General features: G+C 40.1%; 1 protein-coding gene across 1 annotated transcript in view; it reads left to right on the top strand.

The window, feature by feature from the left end:
• The first annotated feature begins 1430 nt into the window (after positions 1-1430).
• Positions 1431-26157, top strand: part of adcy7 (adenylate cyclase 7) — a 28548-nt gene continuing 3821 nt past the window's right edge. Inside the window, exons 1-22 of the mRNA XM_083901081.1 lie at positions 1431-2000; positions 7615-7812; positions 8469-8633; positions 8823-8972; positions 10855-11015; positions 12459-12570; positions 12719-12846; positions 13537-13695; positions 13807-13939; positions 14487-14675; positions 15339-15382; positions 19102-19179; positions 19934-20003; positions 20244-20341; positions 20515-20599; positions 21807-21944; positions 22083-22169; positions 23638-23834; positions 23948-24059; positions 24259-24417; positions 24944-25090; positions 25202-25309. Coding sequence (XP_083757207.1) covers positions 1836-2000; positions 7615-7812; positions 8469-8633; positions 8823-8972; positions 10855-11015; positions 12459-12570; positions 12719-12846; positions 13537-13695; positions 13807-13939; positions 14487-14675; positions 15339-15382; positions 19102-19179; positions 19934-20003; positions 20244-20341; positions 20515-20599; positions 21807-21944; positions 22083-22169; positions 23638-23834; positions 23948-24059; positions 24259-24417; positions 24944-25090; positions 25202-25309 — 2883 coding nt within the window. The 5' untranslated portion in view covers positions 1431-1835. The remainder of the gene's footprint in view (positions 2001-7614; positions 7813-8468; positions 8634-8822; positions 8973-10854; positions 11016-12458; positions 12571-12718; positions 12847-13536; positions 13696-13806; positions 13940-14486; positions 14676-15338; positions 15383-19101; positions 19180-19933; positions 20004-20243; positions 20342-20514; positions 20600-21806; positions 21945-22082; positions 22170-23637; positions 23835-23947; positions 24060-24258; positions 24418-24943; positions 25091-25201; positions 25310-26157) is intronic.

The following is a 26157-nucleotide window of genomic DNA, read 5'->3' as shown; positions in this document are numbered from 1 at the left end:
CTGGTTGGATGCTGTTCTATCCAGCAGCAGCAATGAAAAGGGAGAATGTGGCTGTAAACTACCACTGGGCCAAGTCAGTCATTGCAGAGCTTAATGTGGAAATGCATTTGATCAGGACAAAGATTGAAGGCTGATGCTTCACTTGCACATTATAACAGGTGTGTGTGTGTATGTGTGTTTTGCTGTTCCCTCTCTTTATGGCACATAGCATCTGTCACAGTTGCTATGTGAGGCACAAACATAAAGACGGGCATTACTCTCACGGCACACCAGGACAGTGATGTTATCAGCTGGAGGAAATGGGGTTTCTATTGACAGTGGTGCGACGTTCACATTGTTTCTATTGACCTTCAAGCCAGAGTCTCCTCTTCTCTCTCCCAAGTGACTATATATATTAGATTTTTCATAAGCTACTACTGGACAGTCACAGTTTAATATCTACTCTAATTTTCATTCTCTTCAATTTCAGGAGAATTCGAATGGGATGTATTTATCAACATTTGTCGTTCTTTGGCACAGCCAAAAGTAATAGTGTGAAGAGATTAGGACAATCGACTGTACATGTGATAATAAGATGGACACCTGATGGAATTGCAGCTTTTATTTAATTGATATTCCTAAAGGTGAAAATTACAGGAACTCAATTTTAACTAGTTCACACGCAGTGATGGCGTGATGGAAAACATAAATTCACACACCAAGTCCAGCCCATGATGTTTTTGCCTGTTTTCTAATGTTTCTGTAACCACAGCTTTGGATGTGTCTTAATTCAGCCAGGAGGGAGAGTAACAGTTGTGTTTGTGTGGTTTGTCGATGCGTAGCAGTTAATTCACCAGCATTCTATTGTTCAGTTAATGGCATCAAAGCAAGTAGCAACTGCTCTCTGTAGCAGTGTGGCCCTTCATTACAGCTGCCTTCTGTGATGTGACCGAAATGAGGCAGAGCCTTGAGGTAAACAGATGCAGGGTTTTCTGAATTGTGGAAATTACGGAGTTGTTTATACATAAGCATGTGCTCATCAAGTGATATGGACATTTTTTGCCTCAGTATTTCCAGTGAATCACATATGGTGACTGATGGCATTCAGCTTTTTTTAAATGTATGATAAAGCCCTAAATGTTGTTTTTAAAACAAATGAAGTCATGTTTGACATATCATGATTACCTATGAGAAATGTACTACAGTATTATAATGCATTTTCTATTCAACTAATTGGTAATATGTTTATAGTAAAACTTCTCATCTTTTCTTGCCCTCTCTGTTTGTTCCAGGTGCCTCCTGAGGAGTGGAGCTGTTCACCAGTCTGATGTATCCTGAATTGTGGTGGGGTCACCGATGATCTGCTGCCCACATCTACTCCCACTTTGCGCCTGCTCTTCCTCCTTAGCCCTCTCCTCCCCTTTCTTTAACTCCCCTCCCCTCATATTCTGTCTCTCCCAGCCCCAGCCTATTACTCGGAGCCAGTAAAGGGAGCAACACAGAAGCTGGCAAAGGATGAAACAGGACTGTCTGCCAACACCAGACAGAGGATAGAAGACACAAAAGGACCATCGAAGGGGAGGGCAAGTGAGAGACTGAGAGGACCACTCTTGTGGAGAGCCACCATATAGCTGTGAGAGATAACAACAACCCTCAAGATGCCTTGCCGAAGGAAAAACACAAGTTTCACTTGAGCATCATGAGCTAGCACGGTGCCTCCGAACGAAACAAAACTGTGGAGTTTTATTCAACAAACTTTGGACTCGCACACCTCAAAAAAAGTTGTGGAGCCACTCACTCTTTCTCTCTGGGGCGCCTTGTTAACACCTGCTATGCCTCTGTGAGAAGTCTGAACCATGCCAGCCAAGGGGAAGTACCTGCTGAATGACCAGGAGCTGAAAAATGAGGCACTGTACCGTAAATTCTCATGCATCAGCCAGTATCAGCCGCTGGTGCTCCTGCTGGGCCTCTCCATGCTCTCCTGTGCAATCCTCCTCATCCTCTTCTTTGCTCTTCAACTGGTGAGTCTACACATCCATAGGTTTAGATCAAGGTTCAAGGTTCAAGGTTTCTTTATTGGTAACCAAGGGTAAAATTATTTTGCAGACAGGAAATACAGCATTTCACAATTAGTCCCACATTTACCATGCAAATGCTGGAGTGGCATATGTAAACACTGAATAGCACTGAAGATTTAAAAGTGAATGGAAAAATGTGTCTCTGTGCAAGTAAATAGAAAACAGTAGGTGAAAGACTGGGACATTACACCACTGTAATTGAAATTGATCTGTGTTACTCTTAAAATCCTGCCCATTACTTGTATTGTTATTTTTTGCAAATAGACATTTAGCATTATTAATATGCAACATTTTAAACCTGCAAATTCTATAACTTTTTTGGAAATCTGTCTCCCGCTCCATTATTATTGACCTAATCAGTGTTGGAGCCGTTGAAAATATTTGCAAACCTCTTAAGAAATAATTTTAATGAATTTTTGAAATTCAGGAAATGATCCATTTGCCCTGATGCACTTTGACAGTGAGCTGACTTTAGTCCCAAAAACAAAAAGTATCTCAGAATGACTTGAAATTTACCATCATGATAGTCGGCATCGCCCTGAACAAATCGCCCTGAACAAACAAATATTTGCAAACCTCTTAAGGAATAATTTTAATGAATTTTTGAAATTCAGGAAATGTTCAAAATCGAGTATAACAAATCATATTAATGATGACTTGGTTCCGTGATGTGGCTCTCTTAGAGGTTCCACCCAGTTGATACATACAATAGCCAGTCTTTATGAATCATTATTGTTATTAATTATTCCTGTGCTTTTCCTGTTATGACATGTCACAATGTTTTCATTGTGACATGTCACCTCCCTTACATGTTCAGTCACAATCACTGCAACTAATTTCCCATAAGGTTTATTTTTATGTTTTTGTAATACAGTACACATTTTTGAATGTAGATGGGGACGACAAAAAAAATCACCAGAACCTGAACATGATGTGCTGCATGAATACAGATGTTATGGCTGTCGCACTGTTTTAAATTAGAATCCGAAGATGATATTAATTAAGTTATTGACTTGACATGCTAAAAGTAAAAATGTTTTTTGGAAAAAACAAACTTTAATGGTGTTTAATGAAACAGAATTTGACTCGCGTCTAGTCGCGTCTAGTTTGGTTGTGAAAATTTGAAAAAAATATTTAAGTAAAGCACTTAACTCCCCTTCACTCAGTAGCTGCCAAGGAGAGTGAAAGAGCCACTGTGTTTCACGGTTTCTGTCCCCGCATTAGATAAAAGGGCTCGGGTTAAGATTGCATTTATAAGACATTATTAAGTACTCATACAGTAATGCTCATCATGATGCGTCTCTATCAGGAAAATTATTTCCCTGTCTTCACAGAGAGGTCAGAGGTCGGGGACCTGATAGCAATTCAGTTTTGTTTGAAAACCTTTGGAAAACAGATTACAAAAGTGCGCTGCTATTGTGGGTCTATTCAGTGAGGTTTGTGCGTGGGTCTGCTCTGCTGCTTTCCGAATTAAAATCATCTTTAGAGGCTTGGTCTGAAAACTGAATAGAGGAAGAAAATGGTGTTTAATACAACTCGGGCTTGTGTAGTTTTTTTTGTTTTTTACCTCTGCCAAGGAGGTTATGTTTTTAATGGAGTTTTCGGTAGATGCTATCACTGGTTACAATACTAGCTGTCTGACCCAGGCGTGCCGGCAGGGTGTATTTTATAGGCACTGAGCTCTGCCTATAAGAGGTCTGCGCTCTCCAAGTGCTTTTCTAGTTTTTTTTATGATAATATACTTTTTTTATTTTGAGTTTCTACTTATTTCATGAACACAGACAGCTAAAAGCAGCAGTTGCTAATTTACCTCAATAAGCATTGGGAGTTCTGTTTGCCAGTAGGTTCAAAAGACATTATCCAGAATTATTTGATGCATGTTCATTTGAAGGCTCACATTTGTACTGTGTCCTGTTCACTAGTTCTATGTCCCATCTTATTATTAGCAGGGGCAGCTAAATGAAGCAGTTCATTTATAGAAATATTCTGTTGTACAATATCAGCCTGAGTAAATGACATGCGATATGCATTGATTTTGAAAATATGACACTAATTAATTATTGCGTCAAGAAATTATACTATCGCATAACAATTCTTGTAGAATTGTAATAAATCAGTATTGGCAATACACATGACCACCTAAGTACAGTGATACAATAGTGTAAAGAGTGTAATCATGGTTCTGACACTGAGGGGAAAGGACATAGAGTATTCACTGTCTTCTGCTGATCAGCAGCTTGCTGTTGATTTTGGCATGATGGAAGGTAGCAGAGCAGTCAGTCACCCTGGCTGTTCATATGATGAACTGACAGCTTCTGTCAGCTACAGATAATATTGCGTTCACAACCTTCCTTCTATTGTGTAGCTGCTGACTCTCTGTCTGACTCTTGAGTTTCTCTCATCATATATTCATAATATTTCACTCTGCACGGTCCTCCTGCACATACCGTGCACATATGCATACACATATGAACACACATCAGGCTGGACAATGAGGAGAAATTATAACTGCGACCTTTCTGACCGTTTGATTCAGGATATAATATTTTTAAAGTCAAGCTTCAGTGCAGTATTCATTGTGAAAGAGATGTAAAATGTGATGGAACATGGATATGAACTGCTTTCAGCTGGCAGATAGCACAGAATAAACAAAAATAGCACACACGCAGTGAAATTGTAAACCCAAAATAATTCTAAGAAGTGAATAATCGGATTTTCCTGCAAATAATCTCCAACATTGAAATTGGCAGATAAGAATTGTGCTGTTTTTAAAGTAGGATTTCTAAATCTTAAATGATTGATTGTCCAACCTTACACATAGACATACTCTTTCACTTTTCTCGCATAGTTACTTATATAAATTGTGGCATTAAAAATAAAAACTCAAACCATCTCTCACTCCTTCCACTCATCTGTCTTCTCAGCCGTCTCTGCCTCTCACACAGTTGCCGGGGGTACAGGGGAGTTAAGAGGAAAATGTGATGGAGCTTGTATAACACTGTTGTTAAACGTGAAGGAGGGGCAGGGTGCATGTTAGGAGGGAGGGGGCCTCCAGCGTCAGAAAGTTTCTGTCAACTTATGTAACTTCTCTCTGAATAATGATGCTGAGAGGAAAACTGTGAAGTGCTACTTACAACCTCTGGTCTCACGCCTTGATTGGTTGGAGGGTAGATATTAAGCAGGGCACATTAGTGCTCTTAAACCTTTATCTGAATACAATGGGTCTTCTTGTTTACAAAAGCTGTGGAGGTCGTACTGTATAATCACGTATGCGGTATGTCATGTTTAGGTAGAAAAATCTCCCTGGACTTGCATTAAACAGCTTCAATGGCTTCTTTTGATTATACTGTATACAGTACTGTCTTGAGCTGCCATTAGAGTTGTTGTTTCAGCAGTGCTATAATGACAATACAGTATAATTATCTCTCAATCACCTTATTGGAATACAACCAGAAAATACAGAAAACGTGTGCAGTTTTAGTATAACAACATTTTAGAGGAAATTGTGTCAAGTATTTAGTGTGACCTACCCTTACAACAGCATGGTCCCAGCTTTCTGAAAACTGGAGTGTGTTGTGAAATTAATTTTATTGGACAAACCTGTGTTTGTCCTACCGTTCAATATGGGAAGATAATGATCACAGAATAAGAGACATCAAAACAACAAAGCTGGTGGTGCCGTAAGACTTTTTCACAGTACTGTAAAACCAAAGTCAGAGAGAATGTATGTGCTATGTTGTTTTAAATGATATATTTTCCCTTTACTCGAGGCTTTTTAAAAAATATATAATTATTACTATTAACATTACCAATTACAAAGTACTTATTTGTTCACATTCACACATATTTGTTCTGACAAACTTACATTTTTTCATCCAAAAAGTGTGTGAGACAAATATTAAGATTTTGATTACCTGTTTTACCTGTTGTCCTTTGCATGTATTTAATATTTATTTATTTAGCGCATTAAATAAGTGTACTATAGTACGTCACTAAATGCAGGTTGGAGAGACAGACCATAAGTGTTCAACACATTTTTATTTAAGTTAAACAAATTTGTGTTTGTTATTAAACCATTGTACTGTAAAAAAATAAATAAATAGGGCATGCATTGGTTCAACTATAAAAAGGTTGGCACTGACCATCGAAAAACCTAGAATTCTTGATTTTTTGTGGAACCCGGAAAGAATAGCTGCTTGTGTAAGCTAACTGGAATAAAACTGGAAAAAAAATAAAAACGTTAATGCAGAAATATATTTTACAAGCTTGAATGGGATCGATTGTACTTTTCTGTATAAATGACATACATATAGTGCAGCACATTATAAACACTCATTATACTGTAGTAGTTAAAATAAATAAACATTTCTGTAGACGTGAAGTTTACAGCGATGAACGTGCCAGGTGTTGAACATTATAACTCCATCTGCTCCTATTCCTACAGAGCAGTTGTTGCTGTTCTACCTACAAAAAAGGTTTTTTCAAGACTCAGGAGTAGAAAGTGCTGTATTAGAGATCTGGCTTTTTCCACTGCTGCCATGGTAACCAGAAAGCTCAAAATACAATGCAGCGATGGCCTTCTCCGTGGAGAGATCTATTAACACTGACTTTGTGTGTCTGTCTCACTCTTGAGCACTCATTTAACCCCTTGTTTTCTCTCGTCCTCTCCCCCTCACACCCACACACTCTCTCCCACTTACACTAGGACAAGTTGCACACAGGCGCATACTTTGGCTAAATCTCATTTCACCCCTTGTCCCTACCACTTGGCTCTACCCCTTTCGTTTTGCAGGTTGTTGTGTAGGCATAGTGTGTCCTGATTTGTGTTGAGGTAGAGGTGTAGAGTGAAGTGGAAGGGCTAACTAGCACTTCAAACAGAGATGCAGTACGTTTGAGTGTTGTTTTATTGTATGTGTCGTGCACTATATTTAATTGTAACTGGTGAGTAGTCTTGGCCAGATCTCCCTTGGAAAATAGATCTCTATCTCAAGGGACCTGTTTAAAAAAAGAATCCCAGATTAACTGAATCCAAATAAACTAATGGCACTTGTGTACAGTCTCTTGTACAATCGCAATGGCAATTAAAAACAGCAAACAAAATTCCTCCTCTGTCTTTCTTATCCTTGTAAATTAGTAGTGATGGTGACCTTGAGCAAAAGAGATAGAGAGACGGAGATCAGTGCTCAGCCTGAATACCACTGGTTCTCTGTGAGGCATCTTATTCTAATTGTTTGTGATTACAAACTGACCAGTGAAGAATTCTGGTTAATATATGTAAAAATGTATGGGTTTTTAAGGCTGCAGTTGGTGGTTTTCCTTCAAACTGACACACAGTTCCTATTTTAAAAGCAACATAACTGATTTTTATTTTATAAGGTTTAATTTGAGTGTGAACCGCTGTTAAAGAAAGGTGCTACATAAATAAAGGTTATTATTATTATGTAATAGCACTGAGTTGCCTTCACTGAAAGTGTGCATAACCTGTTGTCTAAACTCCTAGAAGAGTTTGTATTAAATAACTGTTTATTTTTCTCTTCCTCCCTGGCTGCCGGAGCAGAGTGCAAGAGAACACTGTGCCTTTGTGAGCGTGGTGAGCGGCAGCCTGTGCGTGTTCTTGGCTGTATTTGTGCTGGTGTGCACGGAGATACTCTCGCAGCGATGGAGACGTTTACTGGGCCTGATTGTCTGGGCCACGCACCTCACCATGGGCTACACATTCATCTTCTGCAGCCCCATCATACTGCCTTGGGACCAGGTAACCTGGAGAACAGGGTTTGAATTGTACCTTTGGCAAGATTTGTCTGTTGGTTTATTGTCAGCATAGCTCATAAAATAAAACAGGTTTTGATCAAATTTTCTGAGGATGTAGGTAATGCTGTAGATTAGGTTTCAGTTGGGGCTGAACAATTAATCAAAATGTTATCGGAATCGCAATATGAAATATGCCCTTTCATGAAACATAAAAATGAGAATAATGATGTAAAAAATACCATTCTCTCTGATATCGCGAATCAAAATAATCCCAATTAGATATTTTGTTCAAAATCGTTCAACCCTAGTTTCAATGGTGATCCGGATACTGATCTAGATTCTAGAAGTAAAAAAACATACAAACTAACAAAAAGATTGGGGAGTGGATTGACACTGTGGGAAAGTGAGCGACTTTGGCAGAGGTATGCTCTCACTGAGTGCTTTCTATAGTAGGTTATAGTACACTTGAGGCCTGTAGAAAAAGCTTTGGTATTGATTTTGTTGGGGATTCTGCAACAGTCGATACAGCATGTGAGATGTCAATAACTCCAGTATCTTCTTTTTTCCTATGATCACTATGACAATGCTTCTAAGATGAGAGATAATGCAAAATAATTGAATGAGCGCAGTCGATGACCACATGAACACCTTTGCTTTCAGGTGCCTTTCTTCCTCTTCATCATCTTCACCGTGTATACCATGCTGCCGTTCCAACTGTGGTACGCTGTGGTGCTGAGCATCATCTCCTCCATGTCCCACATTATAGCCCTCACAGTGCGCCTCACCATTTACAGCAATCAGCCCAACCCTTACATTGCACACCAGGTAAAGTCTCATTATATCTACTATTATGTTATACTGTAGAACTAATAGGTCTGTTTGCAGCTGTTGCTAGTATGACGTATTGTGTCGAGGGCTTCATGTCACGATACTGTAGGTTATTCAAGGTCAAAGTTGTGCTGCTAAGTAATTACATTTCAGCTCTAACCTTGTCTTTGTTGTCTGTTCCTGTAGCTTCTGTCCAATGTAGTGGTGTTTCTGTGTGGCAGTGTGGTTGGAGCCTTCCACAAGGTTCTTATGGAGAAAACACTGAGGCAGACCTTCCAAGACACCCTGAGGTGCCTGAGCATGCGGATGAAGCTGGAGATAGAAAAAAGACAACAGGTTAGTAGAATATGCCAGCCTTCAGAGAACAGCTATACATTTTTAGTGTAAGAGTTGTGTAAGAATCCTAAAAATATTTAAAAAAATATGGGTTCTTGTGAAAATGTGTGTAACAAAGGCCCCTTGACTCACTATCACTATGAAATGATGTTTCCATTCCACCACTTAATTTGAGTGAACGTGTATGATATATTCTTAACTAATTATGACGAACAGTTTATTTTTTAATGAAATACATGACTTGAAACAAACATTCAAAGCAAATGATGAGTAGTGCTCAACAGTAATAATTTGTGTGTTTTATAATTAAATTTAATCTGTATGTGTTGCCTTTGGCCGCCCTCATGTTGACTCTCGTGGAATGTTTTCATTGTGACTAACTTATCCTTCTCAATTTAGATTCTTCTTTGATGCCTTTCAAATTCAGACGCATCTGCGCTTCCTTGCCTCAACTTCAGAGGCCATTTTTAAAACTTTTGTTCTTGTTTTTTTTTCATTTGTTGTGACTATTACTTAGTATGGGTGGTGCTGACGGGAAAGCAGCCGCATTGCCGAGCAGGACAGAAAGGAATGATCCAGTCGTTAACATTTAAACCTGTTGTATTTGACTGAAAAAAGACAGTCTGGTGCACAGAGTTGGCCAAAGAGAGCAGAACTGGGCAACCAACTTGTGTTCTCACTTTAATCTCTCCCTGACTAAAATGCTTTATAACAGAGAGCAAAGGACGTCAGAAACTGAATTTATTAAAACAGTTAATGCTCCTGTTTATAGCCAACACTAATGAAATTGTCTGAAACTAATGTTTTTCTTTCCCATGACTAGTGTCATGGTGTCATAGTGACATAGTAAATACTTGAGACATGATGAAAAAGGTAATCGAAAAAAAAAATATATATTATTTTATTAGCAAAAATGTGTCATTTGTAATAAACCTAACCCTGAGATTAATGAATAATAATCGACACAATAAATCACTCCAAGCGGTTAACTGGTAAACTTCTACAGTGTACACAAACATCTCACCAGTTGAGGTATTTGGATTTCCATCACCTTTTGGCTTGCAGAAGAAAATAGATGGATCATGATTACGGTCAAGACACTGGAAATTCTTTTGGAGTTATTTTTTATCATATCAGATTGGAAATGAAATCTGAACAATGAGCAGAGTATACAGCCAACTGAATGCTGGAATGGCTTGAAAACAACATTCTGAAAGTCCTTAAGTGGACAAGCTGGAGCCCAGATCTAAATCCTTTCTCACATGCACTCCTTCTTTCACCTGACCCATCTTGAGCTAATACTAAATAAAGAGTAAACGATACAGACAGACACGAGTGTACACTTGAATATCTGCTTTTAATGAGAGATTTATAATTATTTTTCCAAGGATGGCTGTAAAACAAGATAAACGTGTCTCTGTTTCTCATAAATAAACAGTGTTGGTGCAGAACATATACTTATCATATCTCATGCCATCATCTCTGTTCATGTTCACTAATACTTGGCAAGGGGTTCTTTTCTAGTGACTGATGTTTGAAAAAGCATTTGTCTTTGCTAAGCTGGCTTGAATGGTTTGAAAAGGGATTAATCATTTCTTTAAATGTTGCCTCTTCAGATTTATGTCTTAATCAAGGTTCATCTGCCGGTAACTAGGTTTGAGAAACTGCTCAGGTGAACTGTACACTGATCAGAAAGGTGGATATTAAAAAAAAGTGACTTGTTAATGAGGTTTGGGGTTGTTATTGTGTGCGTATACTCTGTGTTATGGTTCTACCACTTACTGCTGCATAGTCAGTGCAACAATCAAATAACCTTAATATCTTGGCTCACCTAAATTACAGTTATGCAACTAACTCTGTGCGTGTGTGTGTGTGTTTGTAGGAGAACCTGCTGCAGTCCGTGTTGCCGGTGTACATCTCCATGAAGATGAAGCTGGCCATCATGGAGCGATTGCAAGACTGTAAAGACAAAGCAGAGCAACAGCGGCTCGTTAAAGATAATAACTTCCACAGCCTTTATGTCAAGAGGCACGAGAATGTCAGGTATTACCACCGTGATACTCTAGGGGAAAAAAAACACACACATCACCTTATTGTGGTATACTTCATTTATTGGTCAAAATCTTAGGTCCAAGTGGTTAAAAGCACAAAAGGCACATTTTCGTGACAATTTGTCATAAGGATGGAGATTTATGAGCCGGTTTGTTTTAAAAGCGTTGACCCACTTTAGCAAGCACTGACATAGATGTTGTCAGCTTAATGTGACGTTTGGCAGATGGCGTCTTGTTTTTAGGTTAAGAGTAGACACAACACAGCATCTGGTTTACCACATTAACTTAACTAAATTATTGTGAACAAATACAGTGGAAAAATTGTTTTATTTCTACATTTTTCAGAATTATCACACTTGATTTTAAAAACGCAGTTTTCAGTCCTGCATGAATTGATTTGACTGGTGATATCTATGTTCTGATTATTAAAATACTGAGTGCGTGTATCGGTCATGTGTGCTGCCATGTTTATTTAAGGTCAACAGTGGAGATGGTGTTGAATGACAGGCTGCATTTCTGACCTATGCCTATAATCACCATGGTTGGACCATCATTAGCCAAGTTGTCTGGCTCATGGAGCACCTGGCTGGTTTCAGTTTGACAGGGGAAGAGGTTATGTGCAGTGTCTCCTTTTTTAAGTTTGTGCTCTGTGGTTAACTACGTCATGCACAGGTGGGTATTTATGGTAGATTTTCTTTTTTAGTTTGTTTTGAAAGTCTGAAATATTGAGAACCTTGGGTGTTATGTAGGATTTTCATGTAATTGCAGTCAAATTAACGTGTCTGTGCTCCAGTGAAAAGAGCAGGTTGTTCCCGTAGTCAATAAGGTTTGGATTTCAGCTCCCATTGTGGAGAGCCATGCAAAGGCCTGGTGCTGTGCCAACCTTTTTTCCATGTGGTGTCACGTCAGGTTCTTTCTGAGGGTACATGAGATCTCATTGATATCATTGTTGGTCTGTGGTTTGCTGAATGACGGCTTCATAAGCTATGGCTGAGCACTGAACCGGACAGGCGCCAATTTAGTCTGCTGGAGGTTAATATGCGGTTATGCAGTATTTTTTTTTTCCTCAAACATACTGCCCACTTCAAAAGCATTAACGGTCATAATCTGTTAGAAAGGGTCGACACATCTGAAAAGCAGACAAAATATTGCGGACACAAATGGGGTGGCCCTCATTGCCTAATCAGTTTGGAGTAGAGTTGCATGCATCTAATGTATTTTTTGCTACAGCTGTCATTTGGTTAGACATCATAATTGTGAGGTCTCTGTGAGGGTAAAATTAAGAGCTAAATAATCCCATAGCTCACTTTGGTTTGTGTAAAGTGTTTTCTGATTGCGGCAGTTAACTGTGGTCATCTTTTACATTCAAAATGGAAGCTTTATGACAGTCGATGTTAAAAGATTATTGTTGATTATCATTCTCCTTGTATTCCAGTATTCTGTACGCTGACATTGTTGGCTTCACCCGGTTGGCCAGTGACTGTTCTCCTAAGGAGCTGGTCATCATGCTCAATGAACTGTTTGGAAAATTTGACCAAATTGCTAAGGTGAGTTGTTTAGAATTTCTTTCTGTCATCATTACTGATCTGGCATGACTGAGGCATTTTTCAATGTCAGCAGTTCAATACTGTGGATAAGAATAAGTGTGTGCTTTCTCCTCCCGGTCAACGTCCCTTCATTCTTGTTCCTTTGTAGGAGAATGAATGCATGAGAATCAAAATCCTTGGAGATTGCTATTACTGTGTGTCAGGACTGCCGGTCTCTCTGCCTAATCACGCCAAGAACTGTGTCAAAATGGGCCTCGACATGTGTGAAGCTATTAAGTGAGTTTTTGTACATTTTTGAGCAGTATGAAAAATCAAATGTTGAGCCTTATATGTGCAGAAAAAAATTTGTTTGGTTTATTTGCTCCTCCATGACACTAAACAGAATAGCTTTGGTTTGTGGACAAAACAGAACATTTGAAGAATTTAGAATTTACTAATGTTTTAACCATTTTATGGATGCACCAGTTAATCAAATATTGGAGAAAACAACTATCAGATTAAAAATAATCCACTTACAGTCCTAGCCTCCAGTAAAAACAGATCTGGAGTTGAACATGTTGAAAGGGACTTATAATGTTTATAGTGTTTTACTTACAAAAGGTAAAGTAAAGGTACTGTATGTAAAACCCAGTGATCAAGGGATCAAATCCAGAATTAAATAATGTTTAAATGTTTAATGTGTAAATATTTTATTTTAAATTTCTGCTAAGACAAAGTAATTTCACATACATTTTATACACTGGACCTTTAAACATGGAAAAAAAAACGACATAATAGTCTTGTGTAGTGTTAAATTCATTGACCAGATGGTAAGCTGTTGACACACTGAGACTAACAACATGTTGGAGCGTATTATAATGTGGCCTCAGACTGTTTATGTGCTTCGAAGGTCTCAGTCAACATATAGAAACAAACGATCTGCCAAAATGAATGGTCTCATCAAGTGTTTCTGTGAAACTCCTTCAGGCAGGTGCGCGAGGCCACAGGAGTGGATATTAACATGAGAGTGGGCGTGCATTCTGGCAACGTGCTCTGCGGCGTGATAGGTCTTCGCAAATGGCAGTTTGATGTGTGGTCGCATGACGTCACTCTGGCCAATTACATGGAGTCCGGAGGCCTTCCAGGGTAGGTGCTACAGAATCGCCTCTCAATCAAATTCATTTCATAAAGGTGAGTTTGCGTAAGGTTTTTGACGTATGATGCTAATGACGAGTGTCTTCGTTGTTTCGCCTGTAGACGAGTCCACATCACAGAGGCCACTCTGAAGCACCTAAACAAGGCGTACGAAGTGGAAGAGGGCAACGGTAACACCAGGGATCCCTACCTGAAAGAGCTCAACGTCCTCACCTACCTGGTCATCGATCCACGAGTGAGTTTTCTGTCCAGCTTCCCTGAAAAAAACACTTTGTGGGTGAAAGAGTGAGAAAAATACGGTACTGTAGCACACCTGCTATTATCAGTATTAACAGATATGATGTTGGAATTTTAGTCATAATTATTAGATTACGACTTATTTTAAGTGCATGCTAAATTGTGTTTTTGGTTTTATGTATTATTTATTTATAATTTATTAATGACTAGGTCAAAAAGCCATGTTTTCTTTTGTTAATATTCACAAATGATGCACTACTACTACTTTTAACCTAGGAAAACACTTGTTATTTTGTTACACCTTGGAATTGATTTTTTCCAATGTTTGATACCAAATTGATGTTGGCATAGCCTGTTTTAATTGGCAAAATTCCAGTTTTTGTGCATTTGCTTCCAAATGACCCTCACACATATGTGGTCTGCTGGTTGGCAGTCTGCCAAGATTGCACTGTAACATATTCACAGAGTTCTGCTTTTTTAGAGGTTCAGCTGAATGGCTGCAGTGTGTGGTAAATGCTATAAGGTTTTTATTTGTGTGCTTTAAGTCTAAGGACCCATCACTGAACACCCGGAGCGCACCGAAGCCGAGAGTGAACGATGGTCTGAAGATGCGGGCATCTGTGCGTATGACCCGTTACCTGGAATCCTGGGGTGCCGTTAAACCATTCGCCCACCTTCAGAGCCCAGAGGGCTTCAACCCAGACACCGGTATCAATGGCAAGCCACACTGCAAGGTGAGGGAATACTGTTCTTATTGTTTATGTATGAGGTAATCCAGTTATCATGTTAGTCATTATAATGTGGCTGTTTTATACTACTGCATGTGTTAATAAAATGCTGCTGCTTTAGTTGTCATCTCTGAGCTGTTGAATGTTGGATTATCTGAGCCTCCACTTGTTTTGATTTGTGTTCTCGACACATCCAACATTTTTTTTCTTAGTCGTATATGTACCAGATGCAAGCTGTTAAACTTATGACCCTTTCCGATAAAAAGTGGTTTGCGCTGTGCTGGCTGCTGAGTTCAGTACAAATTACCTAGAGTTTTTGTAAAACATTCATCAGGAACTACCTCTCTTTCTCTACTTTGTCTTTTACTGTCATTTGTTTTTAACCTCACCTCCTGTTAATTCAGGACAGACATAATAAACCCGTAAAAAATCTAAGCAATGTTTAATCTTTTAAAACACATCCCATATGCCGACTTGACTGGAAATGTGTTTCTCGGTACATGTGTAAAATCAGTCATATAATTAAATGGTATCAAGATGGTAAAGATGGCTCTAATTTTAACTAGTATAGTTTGTGCTGCTTAATAATCATTTATTTATTAATTATTTAATTTTGTATTAATAATGTCATTCTGCACTAGCACCTACTGTTGTATTTGTCTGTACCAGGACATTCCCCTGCGATCAGCTCCTGTATCCAAACCCCTTGACAGGTAAGACTTTTCTCATTTGCTACTCTACCAACACAGTAAATTCACATGTTAAGTCTCGCTTTGGTGACTGTTTTAATAGCCTCTGAAGTGACTCTGAAAGTTGGATCAGAGAGACAAAGTGTGCTCGCACATAATCACTGACTCTGGAAGAGGGCCAACTCTCATGCTCAACAGCAGCATCTTGATGATCATTGCTTACGAGCGTCTTCCATCGTTTCACCCTGCCAAGAATATTCCATGTGTTCTTATAATCTGAACTGATCGTCTTACTTATCGAACCGTTTAATTTAATTGGTGCTCTTGTTGTCAGTACTTTCCTGCCAATTGTCAAGCTATTCTCACAGAGATTATAGTCATATTCATTTCCTGGCAGATAGACTGATGTCACCGCATGATGAGCTTCATGATGGTAATCAGGGTTAAGAATATTGTTAGAAAACGTGTCACAGATCTTTCTTCTGATTTTCTCACACCTTTTTATTTATTTATTTATTTATTTATTTATTTATTTATTTATGTATTTATTTATTATTATGGATCTATCTACATTAACTAACTTTTATTAGGTGTGTGTATGTCTGAGGTGGTAAATGTAAATAGCAGGCCCTGGAGAAGAGAAAGTCTGTGTGGTGTGGATACTTCACCTTATTCTTGCTTCTTCATCTGCTTATTCATGCAGTTATTCAAATTAGCCAAACATGTGATAGCAGTGTAGTGCATCAAATCTCATAGATGGATCAGGACTACCACTTAACCAGGATGAGGGAAAAACTGATCTCTCTGACCGGGACATAATTGTTGGTGGCGAATTCTCAAAATCTCTTCTCTTGGGATATACATGGCTAAAATACATTGGTGTTACATGATAACTAGGAAAGCATCAGACTACACAACATGTTGAACTTTGAGGTGAATGAAAACCATGTCAAAAAACTGTCAGCCAAGAACAGAAACCAGAGGCTACACTGGACACAGAGTCGCCAACAAACAGCTGAACCATGACACCTCCTCACCTGTTGAGTCTGGATTTCTGTTGAGGCAGCAGATGGCAATTAGAATTTGATGTTTGGTTGTATGAGTCCACGGACTCAATCTACCTTGTATCAACAGTCCAGTTTGATAGTGATTGTGTAGTTCCTGACACATGATTGTCATATGCCAGCCACACCCTGAATATTGTTGATCAGGACTATGACTTTATGACCACGGTTTACGATCTTCTAATGGCTACATCAAGCATGATAATGCTCCCTGTCACAAAGCAAAGGTCAGCTCAAACTGGTTTGATGATAATGACAAAGTACATGGGTTCAGTGGCCTCCCCTGCCAAGATTGGCATCATGAATCTGCAGAAATTATTTGCTGCAGTCAACATGGAGCAGAAGCTTGGGGTGTTTTTTGGGGGGGTTATTAATAATGCTTCCAGCTTAATGTGTCCGAGTCATTATTAAGCAGCAAACACACACACAAAAACATAATTGTGGATGTGAATGTTAAAACTCTATTCAAACATGAAAAGTAGAGAAAGCAGAGAGCACAAACCTCGAAAAGGCCGATGAATTTTCTAATTTTGCAAGGTTATCAGTTGGTATTTAAAAAGGAATTGAAATCATTTCTTCTCTGGGCCATAACCTACATCCCTGGAAAATTCAATAAAAATCCGTCTGTTACTTGCTGCTCAGTGGTGGAGCGAGTTGTCGTTTAACTGGAAGGGTGTGGGTTCATTTCCCGGCTCCGCTAGTCTACATGCCAATGTGTCCTTGGGTAAGACACTTAACCCCATGCTGCTCCACAGCTGGCAGTGTGTGTGAATGGGTATGAAAGATGCGTGATAGAAAATGTGCTGCATGAATGTGTGAGTGGCAAAACTGCAGTGCAAAGCAGCTGTGAGTGGTCATCAAGCCTAGAAAAGTGCTATATAAATACAAACCATTTACCATGTTAATGGTTAAAACCATGACTAAAACTAGCAATCCTGTATAACACTCTCATTACTAATCACTAAAGGACTGCTTAGCAGCGCTGCACTCATTCTTGTCATTCCAGCAGAGTTGGTGAGTGCACTTGGCTATATGACGAGCACATCCATAGGCTTCAAATAATGCACAGGCAGACTGATGATGCTTATTGCCTTTAATAGTGAATTCTCTTTGTCTGGATTGTACTTAGCGATTAGTGGGAACGGACTTACTGACACAAACAGTGTGGGCTGTGGTAATGTTATCAGAAAAGATAGGCGGGGGCCTTAAAGAACAAGTGTTCCACCCCTGGAGAATGGAGGTTTGTTTTTTATCTTGGATATTATTAATTTTATTCACTGTAGTAGAAGGCAGCAGCTGGGGAAAGCTGGAGTGACTGTGAAATGAGTCGCACCCACTAAGGAGTGTGTTAACCCTAAATCCAGCTGTTGGTAATAGTTTTAGAAAAAAAAGTCTTCATTTATATGTGATCACTGGCCCTGTGTTAATTTTGACTTTATAATGAATTTGTGTTGTGTCTTGCTGTTGGGCCCTCACAGCTTTGATGAGTCTCTAGAGGAACCGTTCTCCTTGCCTACACATCCATTGAGCAGCCATAAGTGAGTGGGGCCTTCATGGCCTGCAAAGTCTTTCAAGAGTGCAGTAATTCTCAAAATTTGGCTTATGACCCACTGAGTGAAGCAACATGTGCTCGCTCATAGTAAATGTCAATACAAAAATATTAATTTGCACCCCGTGACTCTTCAAACCCCCAAAATATGGTTGTGGTGTTGTTTCCCGCTGGTGAGAACTACTGCCTTAGTGAAGTGCCTTGCTGTCCCAACACTAACCTGAGTGAGCAGTGTTCTAATACTGTTCTTTTCTCTCTGGCTACATCCAAATTACTCCATTTTCATTTAAAAAGGGCATAAATTCTATTCTGGATACGTCTCCCATCCAGATTGCCATAGTGAAAAGTCTGGGCCTGTTTTAGTCTGGAAGGGCAGACACAGAGATCTTTGGACACACAGTTACCCAACTTTACTCTGTGATTGGTTCTTTTCAGCCACAACTTGAGTATCAGCTGTGAAGGAAAAGCATAACATAACACTTTATTTCAGTTTCACCTCATCATCAGTCTGGTTACCTGAATGGTCATGTGATGTACATTTTCTGCTGCTGTAGAATGAATGACTCCAGATCACTTCTAAGACAGAGCTGAAACGCTCATCGGGATGCAGATAGTTTTGTCTGAAAATGCCGTTTTCAAATGAAAAACTTGTAGTATGGATGTAGCATTTTTTGAATGAGCCCCAACATGTGATTTCTCATACAGAGACCCTGTAACTATAGTCGGCTGACATGCTCCCATTAACACTGATCACTGACTGGGGCTTGTGTGTATCTGGGCCTGTGCATCTGTGGTGAGTGTTTCCTTCCTGATAGAGTCGGGGGGTTTCCAAGCAGAAGCATTGCAGAAACACTCCCACTCAATCCCACAGAGATCATCTAACACACAGAGCTGTGCATCGGACACACTCCCTCTATATACATACTCTCACGGGCACAAACATGACTCACTTTTCACACTAATGCTCAGAATGGCATTAACCGAGTTGCCTCCAAGCACAACTAAATGGGACCCGACTGAGTAACCTGCATGACCTGATCTGGTTTTCTAGCATCTGCTCCAATCAGCCTGCATGTCTCTGTGTCAGTCTGTCTTCCTCTTCCTGATTGTCTGTGTCCTTTCTGCTACAGGAACAAATCCCAGAAGAGCAAGTTTGATGAGGAGCTGCACAATGAGATGACCACGACCATAGATGAGCTCAGTAGCAAGTAGGTCAAATTTCACAGTAAAGGTTGCACTTTGAGTATAAATCAGTGTTGGATAATGGAAAACACAGCAGGCGATTGCAACATCCTTCTACATTTAGGCTATTTTAAGATCTTCAAATGTGATTCACTGTGCATCTGCCCTCTCAAACGACACTTAAGGTCATCAAGCATGCATCGACAACAACAGAAAATGCCATATTTGTGAGACCCCTTGGTATTTAAGTGGGAGATGTGTAAGATAAGCTCTATTTTCATTGATTCCCCCGGTGGGGAAATTGAGAAATGTGGGTTTTGACAGCAAATGCGAGTGAGATTTAGCTCTAGAGATTGAGTGACTCCTCCATTGTTGTTTGATTTTGCCTCACTTCTGTGGAGCAGGTCGATGACGTCAAAGCTCGGCACATGCACGTCGGCAAAAAGCCTTGTGATATTCTGATATGATCATTCTCATTTATGTCATATGGCCTCAAATGGGATATATAGTATATCTGATCTTGGACCACATACTGATGTGACACAGATCTGATTTGCAAATTGCAATTGGCGATTGGATTTCTACATGTCTACACAGTCCTGAGAAAAATCACATCTGAGTCACTTCGGCCTGATAATTTCAACGTATCATTAGAGATGATGATATTCATGTCTGGTAATGATGCTGGTGAGATGATTTTCTATTTAGCATCATTATTGGGTCGTTTGTTCTGTTTTTCTCTTTCCTTATTACCTTCCTTCCCCTTTCCATCTCTCTCAGGCAGTGGTCTAAGTCTGAAGAGAGTGTCCGATTAGCTCTGTGGTTTCCTAAGAAAGATCTAGAGAAACAGGTTAGTTTAACACAATGCTTTCTGACCAATAGATGATTGATGGCATTTACACTCTCGACTGCAGTTATTTGGACAGACTTGCCCAAATTAAAGCTGAGTCATGGCACATCCATTTTCCGCAGAGTGCAAAAAACAAAAATGCACGACTGTCCAAATACTTGTGGCCTTAACTGTATATTTCTGTGGTGTTGTATGTTTGGTTGCAGAGGTTCAGTTATGTTCTGTGTTTCTTCCTCTAAGTACCGTGCACTGGATTTGCCGATGTTCAAACACTACGTCGGCTGTGCCACCTTCATCTTCTTGTGCATTTTTGTAATCCAGATGTTTGTCACAAAGGAGTGAGTAAGACCAACTTCTACTGTGTAATATTAAAATCTGTGAGTCATGTGGGGAAGAACAGACAATTCAAAAACACACTACTGTATGTAGGTTAAGCTGTGGTGATGTATGGCTAAAGGAAAGACTGATTTTATACTGATTTTTCGCACACTCTGATTTCTGTCTCCGTCAGTCGACAGATGCTGGGAATATCTTTCGGCGTGTTGGTTTGTGTGCTGCTGCCGTCTCTGGCCATCTGTTACGCAGGTCACTTACAGGTCAGTGTGTTAAGTCTAACTCACTGTTTGGATATTTTGGTATTTGGGTTTGTTGGCAGCGGAAAAAGAGCGGTGAAAAAAAGTCTTACCCAGTCAAAACTACCCATTCAAAGCCCCTTACAGGAAGCTCTCCAGCCGTGCTGGATGCAGGTCAAATGTCAGTGTGACAGGTTTGGCCTTTCCTCCATGCAGCACTTGCAGCAGTCATGCTGGCTCAGTCCTGACCTGTAATTCATGTCCTGTGCTTTACTTACTTTAATTTATTTTCTTTAAATTTGGCAAGGTGAAATTAAATGTGATGTGTTTTGTCTACAGTAGCTATAAATATTTGACATAGTCTTGTAGTGTGAATGCCACACGGAAGTCCTTTCTCGACATCCGCACAGATAAGATAAAAGCAAATGACTCTTTGGCACACTTTGTGGTCACATGTCTGCTTCTGATGTCAAGAATTAACCAAATATATGTATATATATATGTATGTATGTATGTATATGTGTGTATATATATATATATGCATATGTATGTATGTATCTATCTATATGTATATGCATGTATGTATCTATGTATATATGTATATGCATATATACGTATGTATGTATGTATATATGCATATATGTATGTAAGAATAGACATCTTTGGTAAAACAGAACACATTATACAAGGTTAAAAGTGGCAGTTGTGACACAGGTGGTAGAGCTGCTCATCCACTAAACACTGGGTTGGAGGTTCAACCCCGGCTCCTTCTCTGCCTCCTGTCCACCCAGTTACTCTCAGTGACCTTGCTCCACTGGCACTGGTGTACTGTATGTGTGCGTGTTTCACATATTGTTCAAGTGCTTTTTGAACCACTAAGGTAAAAAGGCACTAAACTGTTAGTACATAGTAGCTGTAGAGTAAAGGTGAAGGTGATAATTAGTATCAGTAAACCGGCATGTGAATGGAAACACGTCATAGAAGCTTTCCTCTGCCCTCACAGTGCTGAAGCTTTTTTTTATGGCTAACACACTGGCTTGACGGCTGTCACTTGACATGCAGTCCTTGAGGTGGTGTTTTCCCCACCCAGACAGATTCCTGTACTGTAAATAGCCACTCTCACAAACATGTGTCATCATGACTTAAGATGGATGGACTCTGTAAATGTCACATGCTCCCTGTAGCTGTTTTGATCCCATCTTTCTCCTAATTTTTTCTTTGCCCTGTACAGCTCCTGTTTCCAGAGAAGCTGTCAAGTTGCCAGTGGCTGCCAGCTGTTTCAGAGGCGGTGGTGAAGCGGCCGTGTGTGCGCCTCCCTCTGGCCACAATCACTACAATGGTCATTATTATCTTGGCAGTGTTCAACCTGGTAAGACTGCACTCACGTGGCGACCATTAAATACTCCTGTTCTTGCTGTGCTACACTTGATAGCCACCATGTCACACTTGAGTGCACACTGTCCAGTGTTTGATTGTCAGTAAGTTTTTTTTTTTAATCCTCTTACAGTGCTTCATTATGACAGATGATATTTCTGACCTATGTCGTAATTCGCCTGAGCAGGGATTAGACGACGGAGGCCTCTTCTACCTGCCGGTGAGTGATTGAGTGACTGGTTAACCACAGACAATTTGAATATGTTTTTTTTTTGTTTTTTTGTTTTTTCTTACTATTGGACATGAATAAATATTTGCAAATAGACCTGGAATGTATTTAAAGGGGACATATTATGCAAAATCAACTTTTTAATCATTTAAATCCTTATTTGGGACCCTGGAGGCCCTACCATTCGCCAAAGTGTGAAAAAAGATGGTTCGCTCGTGTTTTTGTGGTACAGTACAGGAGATAAAACATGCAATTTAGACCTCCGCACTCATTGGGACGTCGCAATGCGCTAAATTCCTGAAATCGTTGTTTGCGGAGCTCCGCTTTGTCCGTAAAACATGCGAGTGTGCTGCCGTATCCACAGTATCCAAAAACCGGAAGTCCGTGAAAAGTTCTATTCTTGTCTCCACAGTGCAGCACAGAGTTCTACACAAACTTCCAGCCTCAGAGGATTTATCTGTCCAGTGGATACATGTTATATATGACGGCAATGTGCCTGCTAGAGCCTGCAAATGATCACTTATCCAAATGCTAAGTGCTGTTAGCTCCCAGTAGCCTCTGTGGCTGATGTCATTTCCTGTCCCTTAAGTTTTGTTTTACTTTACTTTTATTTTTTTATTTTAAAGAGATACTACTAAACAGAGCGTTCTGAACAGGGCTGTTTTGGCAGGGTAATTGAACTGCTGTGGTGCTTCATCCTTATGGTATTTTGACCAAAGCACGTCACAGACATGTTCATTAGGACACCAGGGAACTAGGTTAACTTGGAGAAATACGGAAATACTCCTTTAATGAAGTGCAAGAAGACACGATGAGGATTTTTGCAACAAAACATCCACAATTACTGTCTCCTAGTGATTTTGAAAAAGTCTTGTATAACAACCGGCTCCAACTAGAACTAAAACCCAAGAAATATGACCACATTTCTCTCAACTCCTCCTTGGCTGTCTGTTATGTTCTTGCATGGACTTCAACATTTCTACTCATCACATGATTTATAGCAAATACAGCCTTTGTTCAGAATACATCATAAATACATCAAACCCCAGACCGACTAGACATACTCTCACATCAGTGGTCAGAGCGCTTTTCTCATTATTCCCAGGTCATGACTGATGACTAAGCATGATTGGGCTTAATGCTGTTGGAGCGAACTGTGGAATAATTTATGTACTGAGATCAGACAGGCTACATCTATCCTTAAGAAAACCTTTTTTTTTTTTTTTACATTGGAAATCAACAATTATTATTCTGCTGTTTTATATTTATTTTTTATTTTTGAATCAGTTGCTTTTCATTACTTCTCATTGCTTTCTGTTAAACACTTTGTAACCTTGGTAAGAACGTGGTATGTAAATAAATGTCAGTATTATTCGATGGACTTTGTCTGATCCTGTGACGAGGAAAGTTTCTCCTGAAATTTGACCTCCTCTCTTAATTCCCTCTCCGCTCTGTTCAGTACTCCGTGTACTGCTGCATCCTCTCCCTCATCGCGTGTGGAGTCTTCCTGCGGGTGAGCTTTGAGCTCAAAGTGTTCTTCCTCACCCTGGCGTCTACAGTGTACTACATCATCATCCTCAGCACCAACAGGGAAATCTTTTTGGTCTATGGAAATGTCCTCTACGCTCAGACCAACACCAGCTGGAACTGCAGCAGGTGGGACTGAGTATGAAAAGACAATCGGCTGATTGAACTGAATGCTTCATATATTTCACAGAAAGAATTTATTGATTAAGTCTTGGCACAAATGTTCTTCCTTTGTTCTACAGCAGAGAAGATGATTCCATCCTGAAATGGATCGGTCTGGTGAAACACCCACAGGTGATGAGCTGCATATACATCAGCCTCTTCCTGGTGACTATGCTCATCATCTCACAACAGGTAGGGACGCTTTCTGCCTGTTTCTTCTCCATGACATCATCTACATGTCTATTATAATGTCTGTCCCTGCTGTCTGCCAATCACTGAAACAAATCAATGCCACTGCAAGAAGTCCTGCGAGTTCCCCCTCATTAAAGCTGTTGACGTTAACGGTTCTCTTTATTGTCCGCCGTGAAACGTCCCCCCCCCCCACCCTCAGAATGAGTCCTGCTTCCGCCAGGATTTTCTACTGAAGTACAAGAACCACACGGAGCAGGACGAGATTGAGACCAGGGAGAACCTGAACCGGCTGCTGCTGGAGAACGTGCTACCGGCTCATGTGGCGACGCTGTTTGTCGGGGAGAACAAAAAGAATGAGGTGAGAAGACACCCAGCGTGTCTCTTTCCAGGGATTTACAAATGGAAGGACAACAAAAACCCAAAAACATTAGTCATGACTCATAGTTGGTTGTGTGTTTACTCGTATTTATATCAATTTAAAATAGATTATGAAAGGACATTAGGTCAGGCTGTGTTAAGGGTTTACTCACGAGGTTCCCATCACAGTATTTCTGTGCTCCGATACCTTGCAGTGTCAAAATTATCACTTATTCATTCATCTTCTATTGATTTATGCCCCACATGAGGGTTGTGGGGGGTTGCTGATGCCAATCTTAGCTGACAAAGGGTGAAAGGCCAGGTCACCAGTCCATCACACGTCCAATATAGACAAACAACCATCCACTCTCACACTCACACCTATTTGACTAATACACAAATCTGCATGTTTTTGGACTGAGGAGTCATAATTATCTGTGCTAATTAATTTGTGATTATTATATGAACTGTGAGTTGTACACGTTCTCCCTTTTGGCAAATCTGTCGATTTTTTTCTTACCTGACAGGACCTCTACTACAAGTCATATGACTGTGTGTGTGTGATGTTCGCCTCCGTGCCAGACTTCAAAGAATTTTACACGGAGTGCGATATCAACAAGGAGGGCCTGGAGTGTCTGAGGCTGCTCAATGAGATCATCGCCGACTTTGACGAGGTCAGAGAACTTAATACTTTCCTGCGCGCCACGTGGACCCTGCCGTGGAGGACGTTATTGAGACGTTTGGTGCACAGCTCACTCATTTTGATTTCCCTCTCACCCCGACAGCTGCTGTCCAAGCCAAAGTTCAGCGGTGTGGAGAAGATCAAGACAATTGGCAGCACTTACATGGCTGCTGCCGGCCTCAGTGGGGCACAGGGTCAGGAGAACAATCAGGTGGAGTAGCTGCGGCTTTTGGACCTGAGTCAGGACAAACCTGGGTCAGATTGACCCTGTTAAAACTGTAGTGTGTAACTTTTAAAGGTCCCATATTATGCACAATCAACTTTTTAATCATTTAAATCCTTATATTTGGGACTCTGGAGGTCCTACCAGTCGGCGTGGAAAAAAAGATGACTCACTCATGTTTTTGTGACCTTTTGTGGTCAGTCTAAGTACAGGAGATAAAACACGCGATGTTGACTTCCGCGCTCATTGGGACGTCACAATGCGCTAAATTCCTGGAATTGTTGTCTCGCGGAGCTCTGCTTTGTCCGTAAAACACGCAAGAGTGCTGGCGAGGGCAACAGTATCCGAAAACCTGAAAGTCCGCAAAGTCTGCGAAAAGTTGTATTCTTGGCTCCACAGTGCAGCACAGAGTTCTACACAAACTTCCAGCCTCAGAGGATTTATCTGTCCAGTGGATACATGTTATATATGACGGCAATGTGCCTGCTAGAGCCTGCAAATTATCACTTTTCCAAATGCTAACTGCTGTTAGCTCCCAGCAGCCTCTGTGGCTGATGTCATTTCCTGTCCCTTAAGTTTTGTTTTCCTTTTTTTTAAAGGTGGACCTAAAGAGATACTACTAAACAGAGCGTTCTGAACAGGGCTGTTTTGGCAGGGTGATTGAACTGCTGTGGTGCTTCATCCTTATGGTATTTTGACCAAAGCATGTCACAGACACGAGACATGAGTTCACACTTTTTCTTGAGTCACTCGAGCTCTAAATGAGTCACACAGGAAGTGACACACAAGAAGCACCCACAGAAAGTTTTTAGAAGTGAATCGAACGGTAACCAAAT

The sequence above is a fragment of the Microchirus variegatus genome, assembly GCF_963457635.1.
Source record: "Microchirus variegatus genome assembly, chromosome: 14".
In the NCBI taxonomy this organism is placed as follows: Eukaryota; Metazoa; Chordata; class Actinopteri; order Pleuronectiformes; family Soleidae; genus Microchirus; species Microchirus variegatus.
The sequence above is the reverse complement of the archived record's forward strand: the minus strand, read 5'-3'. Positions and strand labels throughout refer to the sequence as shown.